At 47.0% G+C, this 25925-nt stretch overlaps 1 protein-coding gene across 4 annotated transcripts in view; it reads right to left on the bottom strand.

Moving 5' to 3' along the window:
• Positions 1–9589: 9589 nt before the first annotated feature.
• Positions 9590–25925, bottom strand: part of ZFP1 (ZFP1 zinc finger protein) — a 51061-nt gene continuing 34725 nt past the window's right edge. For 2 of the 4 annotated variants that reach the window (XM_028502127.2, XM_036012221.1), the window contains exon 4: positions 18373–21357. In XM_028502127.2, the coding sequence (XP_028357928.1) occupies positions 20279–21357 (1079 nt within the window). In that variant the 3' untranslated portion in view covers positions 18373–20278. Of the gene's footprint in view, positions 9602–18043; positions 21358–25925 lie in introns of those variants that run through there. The other 2 variants (XR_004900064.1, XM_028502129.2) reach the window with 2 other exon arrangements.

Genomic DNA, 25925 nt, shown 5'->3' with positions numbered 1-25925 from the left:
AGGTATTCCACACACAGCCCCACCTCCTGCCTTCTGGGAAAGCTGCCTTTGCATCTCATCCTCCCTGGGGTAGAATTCAGGCCCCACTTGCTGGAGAGCCAGCTTTGGCCAATGGAGCTTTCTGGAAGGCAGGAGTCTGGCCAGGCTGTACCATTCATAGCCCTGAGGGGTGGTCATTGGAACCAAAATCGCCTACCCATGAAGGCTTCTCCTTCCACCCTGACGTGCTCCAGGTACTTTTCTCTGCCGTTGGTCCCCTCCACACCCAGGGCCCTAGAACAAGCGTCCAGTCTTCACCCTTCCTGCTTCAGACCCCAAGTCCCCACACACTAAACTGCATAGCTTGGGAAATGTCGGTCCAGTGCCAGAGGTTGGCACCACTGTTCCCTCCCGTCCCCTGTGCTTGCCGAGATTCAGTGGTTAAATCCAGAGGCTTGATCGGTCTCCGGTCCAGTCCCTTTGGCCAGGCTGCAGGTGGAACTGGCTTTCTTCATTGGGGCGTCAGGGCCAGCTGTTTCTCTTTTCCACGAGGTCAGCTGACTTTGATGCTCAATGCTGATCTAGCAGTTCTTTGGGGGCTTGCTGCATGGTGGGATTTAATTTTAACATGCTTTCTCATTCACCATCTGGAATCCTTCCAGAGAGATGGCTCTCCACTGATAATCCAATTATCCCATGGTCCTGTTCATGCAGGGTATAAGCTTTCTTCCTTTTCCTTTACAGATTTTTAGAAAAACATTCTTTCCCTTTATTGGTTTTTGAAGACAATGATTTTGTTCTCAAACATCCCCCCAAAGTGACGCGATTTTGCTTTTGTTTTTTAGAGTCGTTAAGTACTTGTGGATTTAAACATATTTGAGGGTTTCAGTCTATTATAATTATCTTTTATACTGAAGCACCAATTTGTGAATTTCTGTTGAAGTAACCGAGGTTCTCAGAATTCGTATTATTTTGGCCTGTGAGTGCATATCTCCACAGGGGCCCTGGTGCCACAACACCTACGGAGACAGGTCAGGGTCCCTAGCAGGTGGCAGTCCCTTGAGCTCAAGAACAGGAGGCAGTGGACGGGCTCCGGGTGCCAGAAAACCGCAGCTATTCACTGCTGTCCCACCAAGAACCTGCTCTGGACTCCCATTTCCTGCTCGGCATCACCCAGAAAGGGTGGCAAGGGGCAGAAGGGGGCGGGGTGGGGGTTGTTTTCCTGTCCACAGAGCTTCTGCACCACCCAGGCATTCGGAAGACACCTGTGCTAGCTGTCATGGACAGGTCTGCGGCAGGCACCCGTGGCCGCGAGGGGGAGACGCAGGCAGTTCCTTCCCTACTTTATCCTCCCACAGCGCAGCCCACCGTGGTGACCAAGCACCATCCCCGGTTCAGATCACTCTTCCCTCCCCCGGGTATTTCTCTCAGTTTTCTCCCCATCTTGATGTTTCTCTCTCAAGTTCCTCAAGATTGATCTTGAAGAGGCAGCCTCCTGGTATCTGAACACTGCAGCCCTGGGATAAGGTTGCCCCCTGGTGGTCAATGTGACAACCGCGTGACTGTGCCTGACGTTTCCTTCTAACCGCGCGCGGCACAAAGGAGTTAATGTGAGCGAAATAAGGAATTTTAAATCACCTGGTAGCTTTACTTAAAAAAAAAAAATCAAAAGAAAAAGGTGATTTATCTTATTGATATATTTTATTTAACTCAATATATCCACATATTATTTCAACGCATCATCATTGTCTTAAAATCATTAATGGTACATGTTCCATTCTTTTTCTCACACCAAGTCTGAAACCCAGTGTGTAATTTGCACTTATGACATATCTCAATTAAGTTTAAGTATCTTAAATTTTCGTGAAGAATACTTTATCTGCATTTAAATTGCATAAAAATTACAGTTGAAAAAGTAGGCTTACATACTCAAGTTGTTCCAAATATACTTTTTTTTTTAATTTGGTGTTACACTGAAAAGTACAGTTTAGCCCAAAGTTCCATATTCGATTGGGAGCCCGTGTCCGCTTACAAACAGACCTCACTCCCAGGACAGGCTCCCCGTCACCGGCCCGTGCGGGCCACCCCGTCCTTGTTCCGAGCTAGACTTTGTTGGAACCACGCACGCTCCCCACCTTCTCTCTGTCTGCACGTGCACCTGTTCCTAGTGCACACCACGTCGGAGCTGGTTAGAAGAAACGCTCACCATTCACGTCCAGAGAACGTCTCACCGTTCTCCCGTCACTCGTCAGCCAGCGTCTGTACCCACAGCCTAGGGGGCGCTGCAACAAGCTGGGATGAGGGCTTCCAGCAACAGCAGACAGCCCTCAGCTGTCCGTCTCCTCCGAAGACTTCCTCACCTGAAGGGAATCACCTTGACCAGAGTCCCGCCTCCTTTCTGGGCAGCCCGCCTCCCTGATTGGGCCGTGGGGTTTTTCAATAACCAGTCCCCTAACCCAAGCCTGGGCTAGTGTTGAAAACCGGCTTCTCCCTCTACCCGACCCCACGTCCCTTCATCTCTTCCCGGGTGTTGATTCCGGGGAGTGCTCTGTGAACTTTCTGCGTGCTCATCTGCATCTAGACGCTGCTCCTTGGGAGCTGGGAGCTGTGACGATGGGGCCCCGGCCTGGGTCCCAGAAGCAGGTGCTAGGACGGAGTCCGGAGTTGGGGCCCTGGCTGCCGGCTGGCCCCGAGGACCCTTCCCTGTTGGCGCAAGGTAAGGAAACCGTTAAAACTTCTACCACTGATGAGCTGGGGTGGTATTCTGGTGGAAGGGCATTCTCTCGGTGGGTTCCAGGTATCAGGAGTTTGAGAGGTGGGTTCCAGGTATCAGGAGTTTGAGACGTATGGAGGGAGAAACTACAGGGACAACCAAATGGCATGGCTGTTTTTAAGCACGAGGTGTTTGGGAAAAGAAAAAGGCTGAGGGTGGTTTACCGGGAATTGAAAGGCAGCTGCGAAAGCCAGAGCACCTCCCCGGGAGCACAGACAGGCTGTCCCCTCCTGCGCTCACCCACACCGAGGAGAAAGCTGAGCACTGGGTCCAGAATCTAGTCACGGAGCAGCCAAGTTCCAAAGGTTGAGCCTCCACCTAGCCAGTCTGCTATGCCAGGGTCATGGCCCTGCAGAACAACAGGCACCCTGGCATTGGCCCACATCTCTGCTCCCAGCCGGCTGTGATGGCACTCGGGGCCTGGGCTTAGAGGGAAGAGAATCTTTGCCCTTCGGCGAGGGAGCTGCAGGGCCTGGGCAGCCAGATAGGGCCGGGAGAGTACAATGGGGACTGTTGCTGAGAGCGCTCAGTCAAGGCCGGGCAGAACCTGACAAGGGAGAGTTTACTGATTCAGGTGCATTCACCCAGGACGCGGGTTTTAACGCCCTGGCCAGGCCCCGGGGCGGGGGCGGGGGGGGGGGGGGGCCACATGTTGTCAGGATGGTTCCAAGGAGCGTGTAAGCAGCTCTGGGCCACACTAGGTTAGGTAGAAATGCCAGAATCACTGTGTTGGACAGCGGAGTGAAGTGGGCACAGGAGGGCAGGTGAGCCAGGTAAGGCAGAAGGCCAGGGGGTGGCTGTTTCACTGGAAGGCCTGGAAGACACACCCATCTGTCAAGGCAGGAAGGACAGTGCTGGTGAGCGGGGCCTCCACAGGGCTAAGAAGTTCACCCGAGGCCCCCCCGCCCCCCGCCAGGCCGGAGGCACTACAGAGCTGAGACGTGGTGTGCTGGGCGCCTGAGATAATTAACAGGGGCCAGGTGGCTGCAGTTACCATCATAAGTGGCAGCTGGGGTCCTGCCCTGCAGAGTCACGCCGATGGTGAATGGCACCTGGCAACACTGGGGCAGAACAGAAGGGCTGCGGGCGGGGCTCGGCTCACTCCACAGCGAGAAGAAACCAAGGCCAGGCGGCCAGCAGGCTGAGTTGCCTCAGTAAACCACCTGGCATTCAGCAGCACCTCAAATTTTACCAGGCTTCTCTTTCCTTTCTTTCCCCTCAATCAGAATTAATGCTTCTTCTCTGCTCCCACGGGGCACGTGGTATCCCATTAGACACTAATTGCACTCCACTGGGCTCACCTGTTTCCTTGACCGTCTCCAACCAGGTTAGGAGCTCTTCTCCTCCAGGCAGGGGTTCTCAAAAGTGGGGTGCTCAGCCCAGCAGCAGCATCACTGGGAACTTGTTAGCAATGCCTGGGCCTGGGGCTCTGCTTTTATTGGGGTCACGGCTTCACCAGGTCACTTTTTTTTTTTAATTTGTAAAGATTTTACTTATTTAACCCTGGCTGGTGTAGCTCAGTGGATTGAGCATGGACCTGCAAACCAAAGGGTCACCGGTTCGATTCCCAGGCAGGGCACATGCCTGGGTTGCAGGCCAGGTCCCCAGTGGGGGACGCATGAGAGGTAGCCACAGATCGATGTTTCTCTCCCTCTCTTTCTCTCCCTTCTCTCTAAAAAGGGAATAAGTAAGATTTTATTTATTTACTTATTTCTAGACAGAGAGGAAGGGAAGGAGAAAGACAGGGAGAGAAACATCGATGTGTGGTTGCCTCTCGTGTGCCCCCTACTGGGGACCTGGCCCGCAACCCAGGGATGTACCTGACTGGGAATCAAATTGGTGACCCTTTGGTTTGCGGGCCCGTGATCAATCCACTGAACTACACCAGCCAGGGCTCACCAGCTCACTCTTTATTGGTGAAGGTAAAACATCAGTGTAGGAATTAAAATGCAGGAAGGAAGAACCAGCAGCCAGTTAGCTGAGTCCACCAGAGATCTCTGAAACAAAGGAAACTTCAGGGGGCACAGCAGCCTGGCTCTTCATCTTATGTAATGGGCACGGTGTTTGGGGGGTTTGTTTGTATTTTATTTATTCATTTTTAGAGAGGAGGGTGACCATCCCACGTGACTGCCCAGGTGGGATGCTGGTCCATGGCTGGGGCAGGAGACTCCCCGAGGACTAGGAGGCCGCGGAGCACAGTGAGAGCCCTCTGGGGTCACCAGAGGAGCACTCAGCGATGGGCTGGGCAGCTGCCTTTCACCCCCGGAGGAGCTCATCCACAACACATCACAACTCCGGGCATGCTCTGTCCAGGCTAAGGGAGACCTTATGGGTGCTATGGAGGCATTCCTGGGACAGATGGCGAGGACAGTGGGCTGTCATGGGTCCTTGCTGGGTCAAGTAGCCTTGGTTGTAGGTCCTTGGTTTTCATCACCTTGAATATTTCATGCCACTGCCTGCTGGCCTGACATGTTTCTGTTGAGAAATTAGATGACAGTCTAATTGGTGCTCCCTCATATGTAACTGCCTGCTTTTCTCTTGTGGCTTTTAGGATTCTCTCCTTGTCTTTAAGCCTTGTCATTTTCTTTTTTTTTTTCTCATTTTTAAAATTTTAATCATTGTTCAAATACAGTTTTCTCCTTTTTACTCCCAATCCAGTCCCCCCTCTCACCCTCCCCACTTCCCTCCCATTACCACCCTCCCCTTAGCTTATGACCATGTGTCCTTTAAGTTTGTTCCTGTGAACCCTTCCCACTGTCCCCTGAAATTCCCTCTTCTCTCCCCACCGGTCACCATCAGCCTGTCCTCTATTTCAGTGTCTTTGGTTGTATTTTGCTTGTTTCTTTGTTTTGTTATTTAGGTTCCCGTTAAAGGTGAGATCATATGGTATTTGTCTTTCACCGCCTGGCTTGTTTCGCTAAGCATAATGTTTTCCAGCTCCATCCACGCTGTTGCAAAGGGTCGGAGCTCCTTCTTTCTTTCTGCTGCATAGAATCCCATTGTGTAAATGTACCATAGTTTTTTGATCCATTCATTTACTGATGGGCATCTTGGTTGTTTCCAGCATCTAGCTATTGTAAATTGTGCTGCTATGAACATTGGGATGCATAGGTTCTTTTGAATTGGTGTTTTAGTATTCTTAGGATAGAGTCCCAGCAGTGGAATTGCTGGGTCAAAAGGCAGATCCATTTTTAGTTTTCTGAGGAAGTTCCATACTGCTTTCCATAGTGGTTGTACCAGTCTGCAGTCCCACCAAAAGTGCACTAGGGATCCCTTTTCTCCACAACCTCTCCAACACTTGTTTGTTGCTTTGTTTATGATGGCCATTCTGTCTGGTGTGAAGTGGTATCTCATTGTGGTTTTAATTTGCATCTCTCTGATAGCTAGCGATATTGAACATCGTTTCATGTGTCTTTGGATTTTCTGTATGTCCTCCTTGGAGAAGTGTCTGTTCAAATCCTTTGCTCACTTTTTAATTGGATTCCTTGTCTTCTTAGAGTGCAGTCGTGTAAGTTCTTTATATATTTTGGAGATTAAACCCTTGTCTGAGGTATCATTGGCAAATATGTTTTCCCATACAGTTGGTTCTCTTTTAATTTTGATACTGTTTTCTTTAGCTGTGCAGAAACTTTTAATTTTGATGAGGTCCCATTTGTTCTTTCCTTTATGTCCCTTGCTCTAGGGGACATGTCAGTAAAAAAGTTTCTTCGTGAAATATCTGAGATTTTCCTACCTACGTTCTCCTCTAAGACTTTAATGGTGTCACGTTTTATATTTAAGTCTTTTATCCACCTTGAATTTATTTTTGTATATGGTGTAAGTTGGTGCTCAAGTTTCATTTTTTTGCACGTGGCTGTCCAGTTCTCCCAACACCATTTGTTGAAGAGGCTATTTTTATTTCATTTAATGTTGCTGCCTCCTTTGTCAAATATTAATTGACCATAGAGACTTGGGCTTATTTCTGGGCTCTCTGTTCTGTTCCATTGGTCTATGTGCCTGTTTTTATGCCAGTACCAGGCTGTTTTGATTACAGTGGCCTTGTAGTATAGTTTAGTGTCGGGTATTGTGATCCCTCCTACTTTACTCTTCTTTCTCAAAATTGCCACAGTTATTCGGGGTCGTTTATAATTCCATATAAATTTTTGAAGTATTTGTTCTATGTCTGTGAAATAAGCCATTGGTACTTTAATAGGTATTGCATTGAATGTGTAAATTGCTTTGGGTACTATGGACATTTTGATGATATTAATTCTTCCAATCCATGAACACGGTATATGTTTCCATTTGTTTGTGTCTTCCTTGATTTCTTTCTTCAGTGTTGTGTAGTTTTCTGAATACAGGTCTTTTACCTCTTTGGTTAGGTTTATTCCTAGATATTTTATTTTTCTTTTTGCTATTTCAAATGGGATTTTTTCCTTGATCTCTGTTTCTACTGTTTCATTGTTGGTGTACAGAAATGCCTTTGATTTCTGGATATTGACTTTGTATCCTGCTGAATAATCAATGGCAATCAATTTGCCAAATTCATTGATTAGGTCAAGCAGTTTTTTGGTAGAGTCTATAGGATTTTCTATGTATACTATCATGTCATCTGCAAACAGTGACAGTTTTGTTTCCTCCTTTCCGATTTGAATGCCTTTTATTTCTTTTTCTTGTCTGATTGCTGTGGCTAAAACTTCCAGTACTATATTGAATAGAAGTGGTGAAAGTGGACAGCCTTGTCTTATTCCTGATCTTAGTGGAAAAGATTTTAATTTTTGGCCATTGAGTATGATGTTGGCTGAAGGTCTCTCATATATGGCCTTTATTATGTTGAGGAAAGCTCCCTCTATTCTCACTTTGCTGAGTGTTTTTATCATGAATGGGTGCTGTACCTTATCAAATGCTTTTTCTGCATCAATTGATATGATCATGTGGTTTTTGTCTTTGCTTTTGTTTATGTGATGTATTACATTTACTGACTTGCAAATATTGAACCCTTGCGAATATTCGCAATATTGCGAATATTGCGAATATTCATTCCTTGCATCCCTGGAATGAATCCCACTTGGTCATGGTGTATGATCTTTTTAATGTATTGTTGGATGCGGTTTGCCAGTATTTTGTTGAGGATTTTAGCGTCAATGTTCATCAGTGATATTGTTACAGAACACACAAGGGGGGCCTGGGATGATATACTATTATTGAAAGAAGGCCCCGGGTCCGTTATGTCCGCTGCCAGAGGAAAGATGTCTCTCAATTCCAGAGATTCGTGAAAAGGAAATGTTTATTTAATGCTATACTAACTTAAAGTAGTGACCTAATGTCTATCAAAAATCCTAAAGTCCCTAAAAACACCCACAGACACACAGTCCTTCCTTCCCCCTTTGCCCAGTCCAGAGTACCGTATCTCAGGAAAGGAAATAGAAGTCAATGGCTCAGGCAGTCCTCTGGTTCTTCCCAGTTAGTAATCCCTCTCGACTGGGAGACCTCCCTGGGTTCCCGGCACCCTCGGCTGAGTCGCCGGGATCTCTGCTAAAACCAGGTGGTGGTTCCCCCTTCTAAAGCTGTGGGGGTCCCCACTCTGCCAGGCCACGTGGTTCTCTCCCTTAGGGCTGCCGCGTGGTTCTCCCTCTCTCAGGGCTGCAGGAGTCTCCACTTCGTCAAGGCCGCATGGTTCTCCTCCTCAATGGCCGCCAAATCTGGGTTTTAAATCCCCGTGGCCAATCTTCCTCTGCAGCCCCATTTCCGACTCCTCCCACACTCGGCCTCCCATGCCAGAACTCGTATCCTTCCAGCTTTACTGGGCTGCCATCCTGAGTCTGGGCAGGTGTGGCCCCAGAATCCTCTCTGAGCTCCCACGCAGACGCTGTAACTCAGGGGACCCACCCCCCCCCCCAGTTACATCTGGGTGGGGAAGTTACTTCCATTCCCCTGGCTCAGAGCTGATCACAGCTACTTAACATATCTATGCAACCAAGCAAAGGTTATAGATATGCCAAACGACCACGCCAGAGTTTAGCTGCAAGGCTGTTGCTATGTTAAATAGCTCTCAATGGCCCTGCTCCATTTGTCCCTTCCCCCAACCCACACCCTGGGCGGGGGGGATGGAGACATCCCAAAATCTCCTGGACACCTTAAGTTCTGGACCCCATTTCAAATGCCTATTTGGGGCCCCCCTCTTGGATGCACCCTGTAACAATATTGGCCCGAAGTTTTCTTTCTTTGTTGTGTCTTTATCTGGTTTTGGAATTAGGATGATGTTGGCCTCATAAAAAGAGTTTGGGAGACTCCCATCTTTTTGGATTTTTTTGGAATAATCTGTGAAGGATAGGGGTTAGTTCTTCCTTAAATGCTTTGTAGAATTCTCCTGTGAAACCATCTGGTCCCGGGCTTTTGTGTGTTGGGAGTTTTTTGATTACTGCTTCAATTTCTTTTGTTGTTATTGGTCTGTTCAGGCTTTCTGCTTCTTTTTCATTGAGTTTTGGAAGATTATATTTTTCTAGAAAGTTGTCCATTTCACCTAGGTTTTCAAATTTCTTGGCATACAGCTCTTTGTAGTAATTTCTTACAATCCTTTGTATTTCTGTGGTATCTGTTGTAATCTCTCCTCATTTCTGATTGTGTTTATTTGGGTCTTCTCTCTTTTTTTCTTGATGAGTCTGCTTAAAGGCTTGTCGATTTTGTTTATCTTTTCAAAGAACCAGCTCTTGGATTCATTGATCCTTAGAATTGTGCTTTTAGTCTCTAAGTCATTTAATTCTGCTCTGATCTTGGTTATTTCCTTCCTTCTGCTTGCTCTGGGCTACCTTTGTTGTTGTTCCTCGAGTTCTTGTAGACGTAGGGTTAGGTTGTTTGTTTGGAATGTTTCTAACCTTTTTAGGTGGGCCTGTATCGCTATGAACTTCCCTCTCAGGACTGCCTTGGCTGTGTCCCATAAGTTTTGGGTTGTTGTGAGTTTGTTTTCATTTGTTTCCAGAAACCTTTTGATTTCTTCCCTAATATCATTCTTGACCCATTCATTGTTTAATAGCATGCTATTTAATCTCCATGATTTTGACTGTTTTTGGTTTTTTTCCTTGGGGTTGGTTTCTAGCTTCAGTCCCTTGTGGTCTGAGAAAATGCTTGGTATGATTTCAATTTTCTTGAAATTCTTGAGGCTCGTTTTGTGTCCTATCATGTGGTCTATCTTTGAGAATGTTCCATGTACATTTGAAAAGGATGTATATTTAGCTTCTTTTGGATGGAGGGCTCTGTATATATCAGTAAAGTCCATTTCATCAAGGGTATTGTTCAATGCCACAATATCTTTGTTGATATTTTGTTTAGAAGATCTGTCCATTTTTGATAGTGGGGTGTTAAAATCTCCCACTATAATTGTGTTGCTGTCCATTTCTTTCTTGAAGTCCTCTAAGATTTTCTTTATGTATTTCGGTGCTCCTATGTTGGGTGCATATATATTTACAATATTTATGTCTTCTTGATGTATTCTTCCCTTGAGTATTATGAAGTGACCTTCTGGGTCTCTCTTTATGGACCTTTTTTGGAAATCTATTTTGTCTGATATTAGTATTGCTACCCCAGCTTTTTTTCCCTGTCCATTTGCTTGGAAGATTTGTTTTCAGCCTGTGTAGGTCTTTTATCCTGAGGTGGGTCTCTTGTAGACAGCAGATATGTGGGTCATTTTTTCTTATCCAATCAGCTATTCTACGTCTTTTGATTGGAGCATTTAATCCATTTACATTTAAGGTTATTATTGATAGGTACTTATTCATTGTCTTTTATGTACGTGTGTTCCTCTCTCTCTCTCTCTCTCTTTTCCCTCCCTTCCTTAAAGCAGTCCTTTTAGAATCTCTTGCAGAGCTGGTTTGGTCGAGGTGTATTCTTTTAGACTTCTTTTGTCTGGGAAGCTTCTTATTTGGCCTTCTATCTTGATCGAGAGCCTTGCTGGATATAGTAGCCTTGGTTGCTGCCCTCTGGTTCTCATTACCTGGAGTATTTCTTGCCATTCTCTTCTGGCTTGGAGTGTTTCCATTGAGAAGTCAGCTGTTAGCCTTATTGGGGCTCCCTTGTATGTTACTTCCTTTTTCTCCCTTGCTGCCTTTAAGATTCTCTCTTTGTCTTGAAATTTTGTCATTTTAATTATGATGTGCCTTGGGGTGGGTCTCTTTGGGTTCCTCTTGATTGGGACTCTCTGTGTTTCCTGGATTTGTGTGACTTTTTCTCTCATCAAATTAGGGAAGTTCTCCTTCATTACTTCTTCAACTAGGTTTTCGATCCCTTGCTTTTCTTCTTCTCCTTCTGGTATCCCTATTATATGGATATTATTATGTTTCATATTGTCTTGAATTTCTCTTAATCCCTCTTCATTCTTTCTGAGCCTCTTTTCCTTTTCTTGCTCTTTCTGGATGCTGTTTTCTACTTTGTCCTCCAGCTTGCTGATCCCGATCTTCTGCTTCATCGATCCTGCTTTTCATTCCTTCTACTGTGTTCTTCAGTTCAGAAATTGTATTCTTCATTTCCTCTTGACCTTTGTTGAGAGTTTCTATTTCCTTTTTCATATTTATATAGTTTGCAGTGAGATTGATGTAGTTTCCCTCTAATTTCTGAAAGCTCATTGTGAGTTCATTGAACTTCCTGGTAATCATTGTTTTGAACTCCCTATCTGATAGTTGAGTTGCCTCTATTTCATTTAGCATTTTTCCTGAGGCTTCCTCATTTCCCTTCAATTGGGGGTTGTTTCTTTGTTTTCTCATTGTTCGTGGGTTTCTTCTTTTTTCTTCTTGTTTGTTAATTTGATCTGTTCTAATTCCCTTTAATTATGGTGTGAACTTCTGTGGTAGAATATTTGTGAAATTCAGTGGTGCAATCTCCTTCGTGTATCCTGGTGCTCACAGCTTCCCCCTATTCGTCTGGTTTTCCGGCGAGTGCAATAATTTTTGATGTCCTGCTTTCAAAAATGATTCGGTAACCTGGCCCACTTGCTCTGTTTCTCCACCAATCCACGAGTTTCCCCCCTCTTCACAGAAGCTGAGAAAAACGCTGCCTAGAGTAAAGCCGCCATCTTCCCTCACTAAGCCTTGTCATTTTCATTATGATGTGTCTCAGTGCAGGCTTCTTTGGGTCCCACTCGTCTTGGACTCTGAGCTTCCTGGACTTGTGCAACCTTTTCCTTCATAAAACTAGGGAAGTTTTTGGTCATTATTTCTTTCTTCAAATAGGTTCTCAATCCCTTGTTCGCTGTCTTCACCTTCTGGTGCCCCTATAATGCAGACGTTTATATGCTTCATGTTGTCCCAAGGGTCCTTTAAACTATCTTCCTTTTTAAAAAAATTCTTTTCTTTTTGCTGCTCTGATTGGGTGTTTTGTGCTACCTTGTCTTCCATGCCACGTATTCGATGCTCGGTTTCATCTAATCTCTTGATTCCTTCTTGCATTCTTCATTTCAGACTGATTCTTTCTTATGATTTCTGTGACCTTTTTCATGCTGTTCAAGTCCTCACTAATTCCCTTGAGCATCCTTATAACCATTGTTTTGAACTCTGTAACTGGTAGATTGTTTGCCTCCATTTCATTTAGTTGTGTTTTTTTTTTTTTTTTTCCTGGAGATGTCCCATTTTTTCACTTGGGGCATGTTTCTTTGGCTGCCTCTCTGTGTTTGTTTCTGTGTATCAGGTAGACCTACCATGTCTCCCAGTCTTGGTAGGGTGGCCTTATATAGTAGGTGTTCTGTTGGCCTCTGATCAGCTAGGCCAGGTGCTTAAGGAATGTCCCTTGTGTGGGTTATGTGAGCCCTCCCGTCGCAGCTGAGGCCTGATTGCTGTTGGCCTGTGTGTGGATCTGACCCTCAGGCTGCCTGGGAGGGTCGATCCCAACCACGGTGTAGGAGCTGCTGTGTATGAAGTGAAGCAGAATTGGCCTTGGCAGGGTGTGGCGCCTGCCGAGGTCTCTCTCTGGATGTGCTGCGTGTGGAGCTCATTGGGTTGTGCTGGGATGTGGTCTGAAGCCTGCTACTGGGTCGGTTGGTTCTGAGGCCTCTTGGGAGGGGCTCCAGTGCAGGCCAATGTCAGATGCTGCCGGTGACTGGCCCCCGGAGCTACAGAACAATCCAGTTTGTTGTGTGGGAAGGGCGTAATTGTTCACCAAGGCTGGCTTCCACCAGCACCCAGCCCAGGGGCAGGTCAGCAAATGCCCCAGGGTGCCCTGAGGTCTGCTTGTGCTGGCCCCCACCTGCTGGCTGCCTGCTAGACTCCGTCACCGAAGGAACCTCTGGCGGCACGTGGGTTGTATGAGACAGACTCTCAGTGAGGCACCAGGTAGAGGTGAGTGGTGTTCACCAGACTGATACGGATTCAAACTCGGAGCTGGAGCTGGGTCTGAGGCCACTTAGCAAAAGCCCCTGGGTACACCAAGGCTAGCTGCCACCCACCAGGTGCTCAGAGACCTCCGTTGGGAGGCGGGGCCTCAGGGAGTCATGAGGGTGAGGCGGGTAGCGTTCATGAGGCCCGAACAGATCAAGGTATGGCTGTTCGGAGGGAGAGCCCCGCCCAGGACAGTGGTGCCAGTCAGGCATGTGAGGGGAACATGGCCCCTGCCCTAGGGCCACACAACTCAGTCTGTCCCACCTCCTTGTTCTGCCTGGACCTCCTTGAAAGCCCAGCTCAGCAGGGTAGGACTGCTGGGAATCAGGAGGGTGGGGCTCGTGGGGCTCCCCTTGGGGGGGTCAGCGTCAGTGAGGCTTGCAGGAAGGTGGGGGGATCCTCCCCCAGCCACACAATGCAGTCTCTGACACCACCCCTTGAGTCTGCCTGAACCTCTCCACCCTAGGGCCAGGCAGCTGACTCCTTAGGGCAAGAGTTCTCTGCAGGGTGGGGTGACAGGGAGTCCAGAGGGTGGGACTATTGCGTCCCCCAGGCCAATGCTGAATGGAGGGGAGTGCTGGACCCAGGAGAGATGGCAAGTGGGGGTGGTGTGGGAGAGGGCCTCAGAACAAGGATCCTGGAAGTCGTCCTTTCAGCTCTCTCCCCAGAGCCACACAACTGGTCTCCCCTCGCAGCACTAGTTCACTCTGAGCCGCCCTCCCTCTGCCAGAGCCCAGGGTGAGTGTCTGTGGATGAGATTTTGTGTGCTGGCCCTTTAGGAGGGCACCTGGGTTTCTAGCAGGCTCCCACCTCTCTCTGGGAGAGAGAATCCCTGCTGATTTTCACAGCCAGATATTAGTGTGCTCCTCTCCCAGGCTCCCTGCTCCGGGGTGGGGAGCCCCACGCTCCCCAGGGGGGCCTTTGCAGCTGAGGGATCCCTCCAGGTGCTCAGCTGCTGCCCCTGGCAGCAGGGCCAGCCCTTTCTGTATCACCGTCCTTCCTCCAGGTCTCGACGTAGCTTCTGCAAATCCTTGGTTATAAGACTTCCATTCAGCCAGTCTTCAGTTGGTAACTCAGGCTGATTGTTCTATATTTTAGTTGTAACTCCACTTGGGTCCTGGGAAGCGGTGAGTGTAACTTCCACCTACTCCCTGCCATGTTGGATCTCCTCATCGTAGTTTTGATTCGCATTTCCCTAATCACTAGTGAAGTTGAGCATTTTTCATTTATCTGTTGGCCATCTGTATGTCTTCTTGAGAGAAGCATCTGTTCAAGTCCTCTGCCCATTTTTTAAAAAAATACCAATGTGTGGTTGCCTCTTATGTGTCCCCCAGCTGGGGACCTGGTCCACAACCCAGGCATGTGCCCTGACTGGGAATTGAACCAGTGACCCTTTAGTTTGCAGGCCAGTGCTCAGTCCACTGAGCCACACCAGCCAGGGCTCTCTGCGTATTTGTTAACTGAATTGTTGTTGTTGTTGTTGAGTTGCATGAGTTCTTTATACATTTTGGAGATCAACACCTTGTCAAAGCTGTTGTTTGCAAATATCTTCTCCCATTTGGTTGGTTGCTTTTTGTTTTGTTGATGGCTTCTTTTGTTTTGCAGAAGCTTTAGTTTGACGTAGTCTCACTCATTCATTTTTGCTTTTACTTCTCTTGCTACTGAGGTCAAAGTCATAAAAATCCTCTATTAGACCAAGATCTGTAAGTTTAGTGTCTAGGTTTTCTTCTATGTATTTTTCAAGTTTCAAGAGACTTTATTTTTTAAAGATTTTATTTATGTTTTAGAGAGAGGGGAAGGGAAGGAGGAAGAGAGGGAGGAAGTTGGGTTTCTACACCAATGTGAGAGAGAAACATCGACTGGTTGCTTGTCGTACATGTCCCATCCAGGGGCCAAACCCGAAACCCAGGCATGTGCCTGGACCAGAATCAAACTGGTGACCTTTTGCTTTGTGAGATGGTGCCCAATCTACTGAGCCAGACAGGTCAGGGCTTAAGTAACTTTAAACCAAAGTAATCAACATGCCATGGTCAGATATTTGGGGGCAGCCTGCCCTAGGTCTTGGCCAGCTCAACAGAATGCCAAAAGCTGGCTGTCACTGGGAGTGTGTCAGGCTGCCACTGGAGACAGGTACTCAGTCCAAACCACAGGGGAAGCCAGGGAGACTCGTGTGCTCCAGGGACTCCAGAAAGCAGTTAGATGCGGCCAGAGCTCAACTTGGACTGTGGGGCCAGGGGTTATAAAGGTGAGGCCTGCTGGGCTGCCCGTGGGGCCGCAGATCCCAACGTGTACGTGGGCTGTACCCCGGTGGGAGGGGGCAGAGTCCGTGTGACTGTGCACACAGGACGAAGAATTGGTGGGAGACGAGGGATGCATTGCCTCTGGAACATGAAGAGATCTAGCTTGTGCTATCCTGTCTGGCTGTGGTGCATGGTTTAATGGTAACTGATATTTGATGTTGAGTTTCTCAGCCCTTAGAGGACCAGGTTATGTCCCAAAACTTGACAGGTGAGAGGTTAGACCTTGGATCCTCTGGGGGAGACTGACCGGTTGAGTTGGTGTAAGCGGTGAGGGGGCGTGAATCTGCCTAGGCTGCTTCCTCAGAGGGCCCCCTCAGCATCATGTCAATATAATGCCCCAAATGGCACTCAATTTCCCATCGTAAGGTATTTAAAGCCTGATGGCAGAGTTCACGTGCAATCGCAGGACTGTTTAGATATTCTACTGGGAGCCGAGTAAATGTGTGTTGAGCCTCTTCAAAATGAAAGTGAACTGGGCCTGGGGTCCCCCTGTGACAGGGACAGAACAGAATATGCAGGGGTCTGGCACAAATAATGCCCCTCGCCTTTTTTTTTTTTTTTTTAAGATTTTATTTATCCATCTTTTAGAGAGGGGGGAGGAAGACAGGGAAAGAAACATCAATGCATGGTTGCCTCTTGCACTCCCCCAACTGGGGACCTGGCCTGCAACCCAGGCATGTGCCCTGACTGGGAATCAAACCTTTGACCCTTTGGTTTGCAGGCTGGCACTCAATCCGCTGAGCCACACCAGACAAGGGTAATGCCCCTTTTTTTAATTACAAAATCTTTTATTACAAATCATAAGTAGGTAATCCTGTAACATAACCACATCACACTCAAGTACACCATATGACATTTTAGGGGAAATGTTCAAATTAAATCTATAAATTGTTACACCCATATTAATATCCTACGAACCACACTCAAGCAGGCCTTACTTCTGCCGGACCCTGTATTCTCTAGGTCAGTACCTGTGAAGGACATTCCTTGAGCCCATTGTGTAAGTCCTCGGTCAGTCCTCGGACATTAGGAACTGGAGCCTCACTGGGGGAACCTAGCACTGAGGGGTCCGTAGTCAATGGTGCAGCTCCATTCATTAGGGGCTGGCTTAAGGACGGGCCACGTGGGGCTACTGAGAGGGACTGTGGGCCTGCTGCCTCCTATCCTTGATGACAGGGCTGGGCTTCAGTGCCGTTTAAGCGGGTGTTGATGGGGCAGGAAAAGTCACCGTGTCCATTTGCAAGTCCCACTAGGAAGCCCAAGATCTTCCTGGTGTGGGGAAGGAACTGAGGTGAATGAAAGGTTCTAACAGTTACAACCAAACCTCTGTAAGCGTTTGTAACCTTTCCTTCACCAGCAATGCCCGTGAGTAGAAAGAATTTAGAGGGATCACCTGGAATGACAGTGACTTGGCCCCTGTTCTATTTTTTTTTTAATATTTTATTTTTAGACAGAGGGAAAGGGAGGGAGAGAAACATCAGTGTGTGAAAGAAATACCTGGTTGTCTCTCTCACACCCACAACCCCCAACCCAGGAATGAGCCCTGACTGGGAATCGAACCGGCGACCTTTCAGTTCACAGGCCTGTGCTCATCCCACTGAGCCACACCAGCCAGGGCAGCCCCTGTTCTTAATACTATCAAAAAGGACAAGCCTCAGGAAGCCACTAGTTTCCTAGAATAGGGGTTTAGGTGGCTGCCAGTCCTGGAGACTAGGGAAGGGGGCAGAGGGAGTCACAGGGAAAGGCTGGGGGCCAGAGGTTTCTGTGTCTCTGTGAGCTTCGTGCCTCCTGCCTAGATGCTGTCACTGTAGCCCCCATGACTGACCAGTCCTCAGACTTACCAACAGAGTGTCACCAACTGGACTTACCCACGTGAGATTTATACTGAGTAGGTAATCCCCAACTTTATAGAGCATAAAGCAATGTGAAAAATTAAAAATATTTAAGCACTTCAGTTACCAAAAATATCCATGGAAATGGAAAGACAATCTCCAACATGAAACTATCAGTGGAAAAAGAACAGGTCCCTGGGCCACCAAGTGCAGGGGTGTGGGCCCTGGGGTCAGGCAGGCGGTGTGAATCTGGAACCCCCGCCGCCAGCTGGGGGTTCTCGTGCGAACTGCACTGCCTCTTGGACGGCTGGCGAAATGACCCCGCCTCTGACCTTGCTGGGAGGGTAGATGAAATACAGTCTTGTGGTCAGGATATGAGAATCTGTGTTCAGAGGGAGTTTCATCTAAATCCACTTTGGTGTATGACTATAAGACATTTAAAAGAAATCTGAAGTTCATTTTTTTTTTTTTAAAGATTTTATTTATTTCCAGAGAGAGGGGAAGGGAGGAAGATAGGGAAAGAAACATCAACGTGTGGTTGCCTCTCACGCGCCCACCACTAGGGACCCCTTGACTGGGAATCGAACTGGCCACCCGTTAGTTCGCAGGCCAGCACTCAATCCACTGAGCCACACCAGCCAGGCAGAAATCGGAAGTTCTGATTGGGACTCTAGGGCCTTGGGGGCTGATGGCACCCAAGAGGACAGTCACCCCTGTGCGCGCCCTGCAGCTGTGAGGGTGGTTTGTCAGCCTTCCTCACAGCACTTGTAATAACTTGGAACTTACAGTAACAGTAACCTTGGCATTCCTTGCATTTTTATCTTTGCTATTATTCCTTTTTTTTAAATATAAGGTTTCCAGTGCATACACAATTTATGTCAAACATGTGCTTTTGTTGAGAACTTGGGCTCAAGTTCACAGCCGTGAGAGCTAGAGCCTGCCTTGTCCTGCTGAGCTAACTAATGTTATTCAACAAACTGACCGTTGCAATGGGTGAAGGTGTTGTCTTTGGTATAAATGAGTGTTAATTTAGGGACTGAGGAATGCATGAAAATTTTTCCACTGGAAGTAATGGCAATTATATTTTTTACTTAGGAGAAGTCTATTCTCCAGGCTCATAAAGTCATATACAAATACACACACATGCACACGGTTCTTAGGTCTTTATTTTACAAAATTTGGTATACTCTACCCTCTTTCCTCATCCGACCTGGAGGTGTTGCTCCTCCACATTGTTTCTATGGAATACCATCAGCCACGATATGTTTGTACTTCAGTGTACTCGATCATTCCCCTACCAATGGTCATTTACACTGTTTCCTTTTGCCCTTGCCAAAAAATACAATATACATTGATACACATAATCTTAAGTACTGGCACTTTTTTTTCCTTTAGGGATAGGTTCCCCAAAATGACACTGCTGGGTTGAAGAGTATGTAGATTCTTAATGTGAAAAGACAGTCTCACAATGATTTCCAAGGGGCCTGCCACAATGCACATTCTAACAGCAGAGTATGAAATCCATCTCCCCCTGCTGCTTCCTCACTGTTGGCAGATAAAATGAGACAACTTAAACACCTATTGGACTATGGATGTTCTAGTACATTTGTTCAGAAAGTCACATTCATATGTAGTTACAGTCTGTCAGTGATCTTCAAAAATTAACTTAAAAAAAGCCAGTTATAGCCACCATTTACAATCCTAAGGCCTGATTTGTGATTGACAGGAAAAGAAGGAAATTGTGAATCTGAAATCAAGCCTCAAATGGTTACACAAAGAAAGATACATTTTTGTAGTTAAACATACACGGGGAGATCACTGAACAGGTCTCATTTATAAAAGTGTTTGTGAACCTTTAAAGTAAAGGCATGACTTACACTAAGTCAGACTCCAAAGGGAATTGCTTTAGGTTGATGATAGTGAAACTCGAGAGCACAAATGCCTCCCCTAATCAGATTACTGCAAAAATTTATTCCACAGTGGGCTATGCACACAGAAACTTTAAAAAGCAACAAGACGTGACAGTGACAGGAAAAAAAATAAATTATTTTTCCTTTAAAGTCTCTGAAAGGTAACTAACATTTGAGTACTACATATACATTCTACCATTTTTTTACAAGGTAATTCATAAAATATTAAGAGAAATTAGGGAAACATGAAAATACAGGTGGTTTCTGGATCACACATTTCGGTAGCTGACATGCATTTGTATGTAAACGCCCCACTGGAAAACAGCATGATGGATGTGCGTGTGCTCTCTAGCCCCTTTATTCTGTGGTACACGCTGAGAAATACAGCCCACAGCTGCCTCCCTTTCCTCTCCAGACCTCCTTCCTAATTATCTCATATTTGCATATTTACGTACATAATGTGCCTAGAAAATCTTCAAGTCCAGAAGAGGTTAAAACCCCAGCACTGCCTCCCATTAACCAGGAGGCAGCTCAGTAACAATGATCACACCAACTCATACAAGCAAGCAGGCAGTCGGAGACAACGCGTTACATGCTACTTTAAAATCCGTCCCGTGTTTCCTCTGGAATACATACTGAGTTGCAAAGATGCTGAAAACACACGTGACATTTAATATGGAAAATCTTGTTTGATGTGTCCTAGTTATTGCAGAGGACAAGAATTTCAAACTTCCAGTGACTGTTAAATTCACATGTGTAGATATATTTTCCCAAGTATATTTTTGTGTGGGGTTTTTTTTGTGGTGTAATCACACACACAACCACTAAATTCCTAGGTACTGTCTGTAGACCTTTCCCGCTGCTTCCCAGAATATTTCATTCTTGAATAATTCATTCCAGATTTTAAAAAGCTCAATGCAATACAGTTAAGTATGTCCATTTACACTTGAATATGTTCTGATATGTATTCTTTAGTTCTAGAGTATCATACCTAACACTCAGTATATTTATTACTGTTCTTAGGGGACCCTTTGTTTTACACATTTTCGAGTCGGTAGATTGTACCTCAGCGTGAATTCCACACTCGGCAGGACCTTAGGAGGTCTCTCCCCCACCAGAAGCACAGTCCACCCTGGCTGCGACCTCAAGGTTTGTCACCTATGTGAACTCGCAGATGGACACTGAGTCGGGACTTCCTGCTGAAGGCCTTCCCACACTGAGAACACTCGTACGGCTTCTCTCCTGTGTGGATTCGCAAGTGTAACCGAAGGGTTGACCGCTGGCTGAATGTTTTGCCGCATTCCGTGCACTCGTAGGGCTTCTCCCCGGTGTGAGTTCTCATGTGGATAATGAGCTGCGAGTTCTGGATGAAGGACTTCCCACATTCGCTGCACTCGTAACGTTTCTCCCCCGTGTGGATCTTCTGATGTATGATGAGGTTTGATTTCTTGAAGAAGCTTTTTGCACATTCGTTACACTCGTAGGGTCGCTCCCCTGTGTGAATCCTCTGGTGTGTGGTAAGTTCAAACTTCTGGGCAAACGTCTTGCCGCACTCGCCGCATTCGTACGGCTTCTTCTCCATGTGCGCTCTCTGGTGCACGATGAGGTTGGACTGGTGGGTGAAAGCTTTCCCACACTCAAGGCATTCGAAGGGTTTCTCCCCGGTATGAATTCTCTGATGCTTGATGAGGTTTGCCTTGTGGGAGAAGGTTTTCTTACACACGTTACATTCGTAAGGTTTTTCTCCAGTATGTATTCTCTTGTGACTGACAAGGAGTGACTTGAAGGAGAAAGTCTTGTCACAGTAGTTACAAATGAAAGGCTGTACCAAATTTCTAATTTTCTGATGTTTAAAAATGGCGTCTTTATGGCCAAAGGCTTTCCCACTTTTGTCATACTCAACATACTCCATCCCGGGGTGGGTTTTCTCTTGCTTTAGGTAGAGAAGCGCTTTTCCAAACCCATCGTACTCATCAGCTTGCTTCCTTATATAGCTGTTACTGTTAAGTAGGTCTGAGCTATATTTCAAAGTTTTTTCATATAAGTCAAATTTATAGGGTACTTGTCTCAAGGAAACAAAGTCTGTGCTCAGATTGAATGGTTTTCCAAAGAGATCGCTTCTCTCCTCCACGGGGCTTTGGTTCTTAAAGATGATGAATGGCCTCGCCTGCTCCTCGGGGTCGCCGTGCTCCCTCTCCATCTGGTCGTCGGCCTTCCACACCTCTAGGAGAGAGCACACAGAGCACACGCTGTCAGCCCTGTCGCTGCAATGGTACCGAACGTGACGCCTCAAACGTTCCACTGCAGCGCTGCCTCTTTAGTTTGGGGCCCGGTCTTCCAGTCTTAAAAAGTCCCCGGCACAAATTTTTCCTAGCTCTTAAACTTTGAAAGAAAAAGGGGGAAAAAAGGAAGTGGAGACTGACAATGGACATGAGGAGCACTGCCAGATCCCAGAATGACATTCAGAAGGGGTGAAGGGAATGGAAAACACGGGGCCACTAACGGGAAACACATGGAGTGGGAAGGCTGGCACCCGCAGGGACGAAGGAGTGTGCAGTGTCCTCAAGGACACTGGACGGTTGGCACAGAGACCAAGAAAATAAGCACATGAGGATGTTACAGGAAAACAGCAGGCAGATCTGAGTGTGGAAACCCAAACCGTGACTGTGAATGACTGTGGTCCGACCTCATCTGGAGGCTTCTGAACTCTCCCTCCCAACCCCTGCTCAACTGCACTAACTTCCTGCCCGCGGGATTCCTCGTGTGGTAGAGACAACCTCACCGCAGAGCGCCCCAGCCCCACCGCAGAGCGCCCCAGCCCCACTGCAGAGCAGGGGCCGCTGCAGCAGCGATTTTCAGCCTGTGCGCCTCACGAGCTTTTACAGTGTGCACCACCTGACGATTTCTTCAGGGGCAATGACCTCGTCTCCCTGAGATGACGGCCAAATAAAAAAAATGACACAGCCAACACAATAGCTGTCCCATGGGAATGAATCAAAACTATACCTATTTTTTTTCAAATTGGCAAAAAATATATTTTTTGGTGTGCTGCGGAATTTTAGTAATTACTTCATGTGTGCCATGAGGTGAAAGAGGCTGAAAAATCACTGCTTTAAAGTAAGGCTTCTGCAAATGAATGGCAAGATCCAGAAGCTCATGTGTTCTGTAGGAAGCACAAAATCGGTCCAAGACCTTTCTGATGGAGTCAGTGCTGCTGCTGGCCACACTGCTTGTCTTTCTGTTGAAGTTGTTGGAGAGAGAATGTGCTTTTGAGGCAGGAGATAGTCAGGAAGGAAGCTCCAGAGGCCCCGCAGGGCTGAGGTCGAAAACATCTATACATGACAAAGACCCCCTAAGACGGGCTGTTTTCTGGGATAACTCTGAATCATGGAATGTGCCTGCACGCTACCCGATTCATTATAATATCATTATAATGAAATAACATTGTGGGACTCCCTTCTCCAGTAGCCAATCAAGAAAATCATGGGAAACCACACATGCGCAGTAGCTTTGAAACCCAACTCCTTGTACCTGTGCAGGAAAAGCCTGCCAAAGACTAGCAAGGGGGCTTCTGCCCCTCTAAGAATAGAATCCCCCAGCCCACATGCCCCTTCTCTGCTCAGAGCTGGCCCACTCCCGTGTCCTATCACTTAATAAATTTTCCCTCTTTCTTTATGCTATAAACTTTGTGTGTTCGGTTCAACTCTTTGTCCTCGATCAGTAAAAACCTGGTTACCTGTGCACACCTGTGACAGTTTTTGGCGAGCCAGCCTAGGAGAAGACACCAGAATGGTAAGCCCCCTTTGCTGCTCTGACACCCGGGATGCCCTTTTCCATTATCACCTATTCTGTTTCGGTGACTCTGATGTTCCGTGATGGAAGGTCAGCCGCTAATTTGCGGGCACAGGTCGGGCAGTTAAAAGCCACAAGGGCGCCCGCCGCTTGAAGACTCCTGTGATAGGATAACTTGGATGCGGAACGGGGTTAGCCTTAGTCCCCGCCAGGTACAAGAAAATGTCTGCACAACGGTCAGGCACACTGTGGAAAGCACAAAACACTGCCCCACCCCGCGGCCACTCCCCCAATAGGCATAGTCGGACCTTCCATGTGGGATATCAGTCACCACCTCCCCTGTGCTATGACTTCCTTTTGCAGTCTCCTCATCAGGCCCACAGATAGTCTTTTATGCTTTTCCTCCCCAACTGACTTCTGGTCTTTATACCTTCACTCATACCCCACTTGCCTTTTATGTATGAAGGGCTCCTGCTGTCTTTGTATTAAGATATCTACCTTGGGGTCATGGATAGGCTAGCGCTAAGTACAGTTGCAGGAATGAGCCACTCCCATCTTTGCCACGTGTATACTATCATTGTAAGCAGCAACATCACTCAGAACTGCACAACAGGTGCCTCCTACTGGTCACTGGTTACTAGAATGGCTGCGTAGAGCCACTCTTACCTAATTAATTGAATTTGGAATTCTAAGGTGGTTTACTTGTTCCTATAAGGGTATTTTAATTTCCCCTCTCAGTCCATTGTCCCTCTATGAGATCCACCTCCAGTATGAAGGGTGGTGTTTTAGACATCTCTTGAGGTCCCTTCTGTGAGACTTCAGATGCAGGTACAATTTCTTAAAGCTCTGGAAAATTACATAGAATATTTAAGGGTCTTCTTTGTGATCTGGAAAAGAGTCATTTTATAATAAGATCATCTTGGTGCTTCTTGAATGGTTTACAGGGCCAGAAATTATTTTTCTAGTAACACCCTTTGCCCCAGATCTTAAAGCTTACAGGAAAATGAGGGTCCCCATAGATGAAGAATACAGAAATGGAAATGTACTAGGGCCATAAGGGTAGAGTCGGATTGTCGGGATTATAGGCAATTGCTCAAGAATGCAGGACTGGTTCCTTCCCAAGAGTTAGAGACAAAAGTAGACTGTGGTGATTCTCTCAAGTCTCTTAGATTTCTGTCAGCCAACACTCACTAGGATTTCTTTCGCCAGAGACGTCTGGTAGTTCGGTGGGATCCCAGGGGACACCCATGGCCCACTAGGAATCTCCTAAGGGCAGCAAAGAGAGGGACGCCTCTAGTTTGCAAAGGAGTATCTTTGTGTTTCTTTTCCTTCTCTCTTAGGATCACTGCAGTCGAGATGGGAACTACATCTTCCATCCCTTCCAAATCACCATTGGGTTGCATTCTTAGCAACTGGGATAAATCTGACCCAAAAAAAATTTAAAAAAGAAGAGATTAGTTTTCTTTTGTAACACTGTTTGGCCCCAATATAAATTAGGGGATAGAGAAATATGGCCTGAGAACGGGAGCAAAAATTATAATACTATCCTACAGCTAGATCTATTCTGCCAGAGGGAAGGCAAATGGTCTGAAGTTCCTTACGTGCAGGTATTTATGGCTCTGTACTGAGATCCCTCGTTTTGCTCCAGCCCCACCCTGACAAAACCTACAGGCCCAAGTGTTGATCAATTAGAAGATACCCTCCTTAGCTCCCCACCTGTCTCTCAAGGGAGATTAAGGGAACCCCAGAGTTCTGTAGTCTCTGCCCCTACCTTTAGAGGGAGCGACCTCTCCACCACCTTATGCTATAAACAACCTAAAGCCACCAGCTGAGGAAAAACCCAGCCCTGCAGGACATACTAGAAGTGGCGCTTCTTATCTCCCTACCACTCCTGCACTCCTACCCTTGAGGGAGGTAGCAGGCCCTGAAGGTGCTATAAGGGTACAAGTGCCCTTCTCTATAACTGATTTACAACAATGTAAAGACAGGCTAGGGAGTTTTTCAGAGGACCCTTCACTAGTAATTTCCAGACTCTTACTCTAGCATTTAGTATGTTGTGGAGGGATTTGTACATAATTCTGACCACCTGCTGTTCCCCAGACGAGAAACAGCGGATCTGGGAGGAGGCCCGTAAGTATGCAGATCAGCTGCATACCCAGAACCCTGGCACTAACCAGCCAGCTGCCCAAGCTGTCCCGGACCAGGAACCTGACTGGGGATACAATACTCAGGCAGGGATCCGGAGTAGGGATGCAATGATAGATTGCTTACTGGCAGGAATGAGAAACTGCATCAAGAAACCTGTGAATTATGAAAAGGTTAGGGAAATCTTTCAGGGCAAGGAAGAGAACCCAGCTCTCTTCAGAAACAGGCTAGTGGAAGCCTTCCAAAAATATACAAATTTGGACCCTTCATCCCCGGAGGGTCAAATCTTGATAGGACAGCATTTTATAATTCAATCTGCCCCTGATATTCGCAGGAAGCTTCAGAAATTACAAATGGGCCCACAAACCCCCTTAGATCAGCTCATGGATACAGCCTTTTCAGTCTTTAACAATAGGGATTTGGAGGAAAGAAAACAGGGAAAGAAGGAAAGGGAGAAGCAAGCAGAGCTCCTTGCACTAGCCTTTAGTAGTGCCATTGGCGGAAACCAGCCCCATCAGAGGAGCTCAGGGAGGCCTCAAAAGAATCAGGGGCAAAAGGATCAGACCTATTATAAGTGCAAGCGCCCTGGACACTGGTCAAAGAACTGCACTCAGCCACCTCCGAGGCCCTGTCCTCTATGCAAGAACTTCAGTTCTGATCCCTGGCACTGGAAGGTAGACTGCCCCCCGTTCCCATAGTGGAAAGGGGTCATCTCCCAAGGCCATGGCTGCTCTTGAGGACTGAAGGTGCCCGGGGAACAGGTCGGCCCCAGGGAATACTCATATTCACATCTCTACCGAGGAGCCCCGGGTAACTCTAGATGTGGCAGGTAAGAAAATCAACTTTCTTGTTGA

This window comes from Phyllostomus discolor, chromosome 12 (genome assembly GCF_004126475.2).
Source record: "Phyllostomus discolor isolate MPI-MPIP mPhyDis1 chromosome 12, mPhyDis1.pri.v3, whole genome shotgun sequence".
Lineage (NCBI taxonomy): Eukaryota > Metazoa > Chordata > Mammalia > Chiroptera > Phyllostomidae > Phyllostomus > Phyllostomus discolor.
The sequence above is the reverse complement of the archived record's forward strand: the minus strand, read 5'-3'. Positions and strand labels throughout refer to the sequence as shown.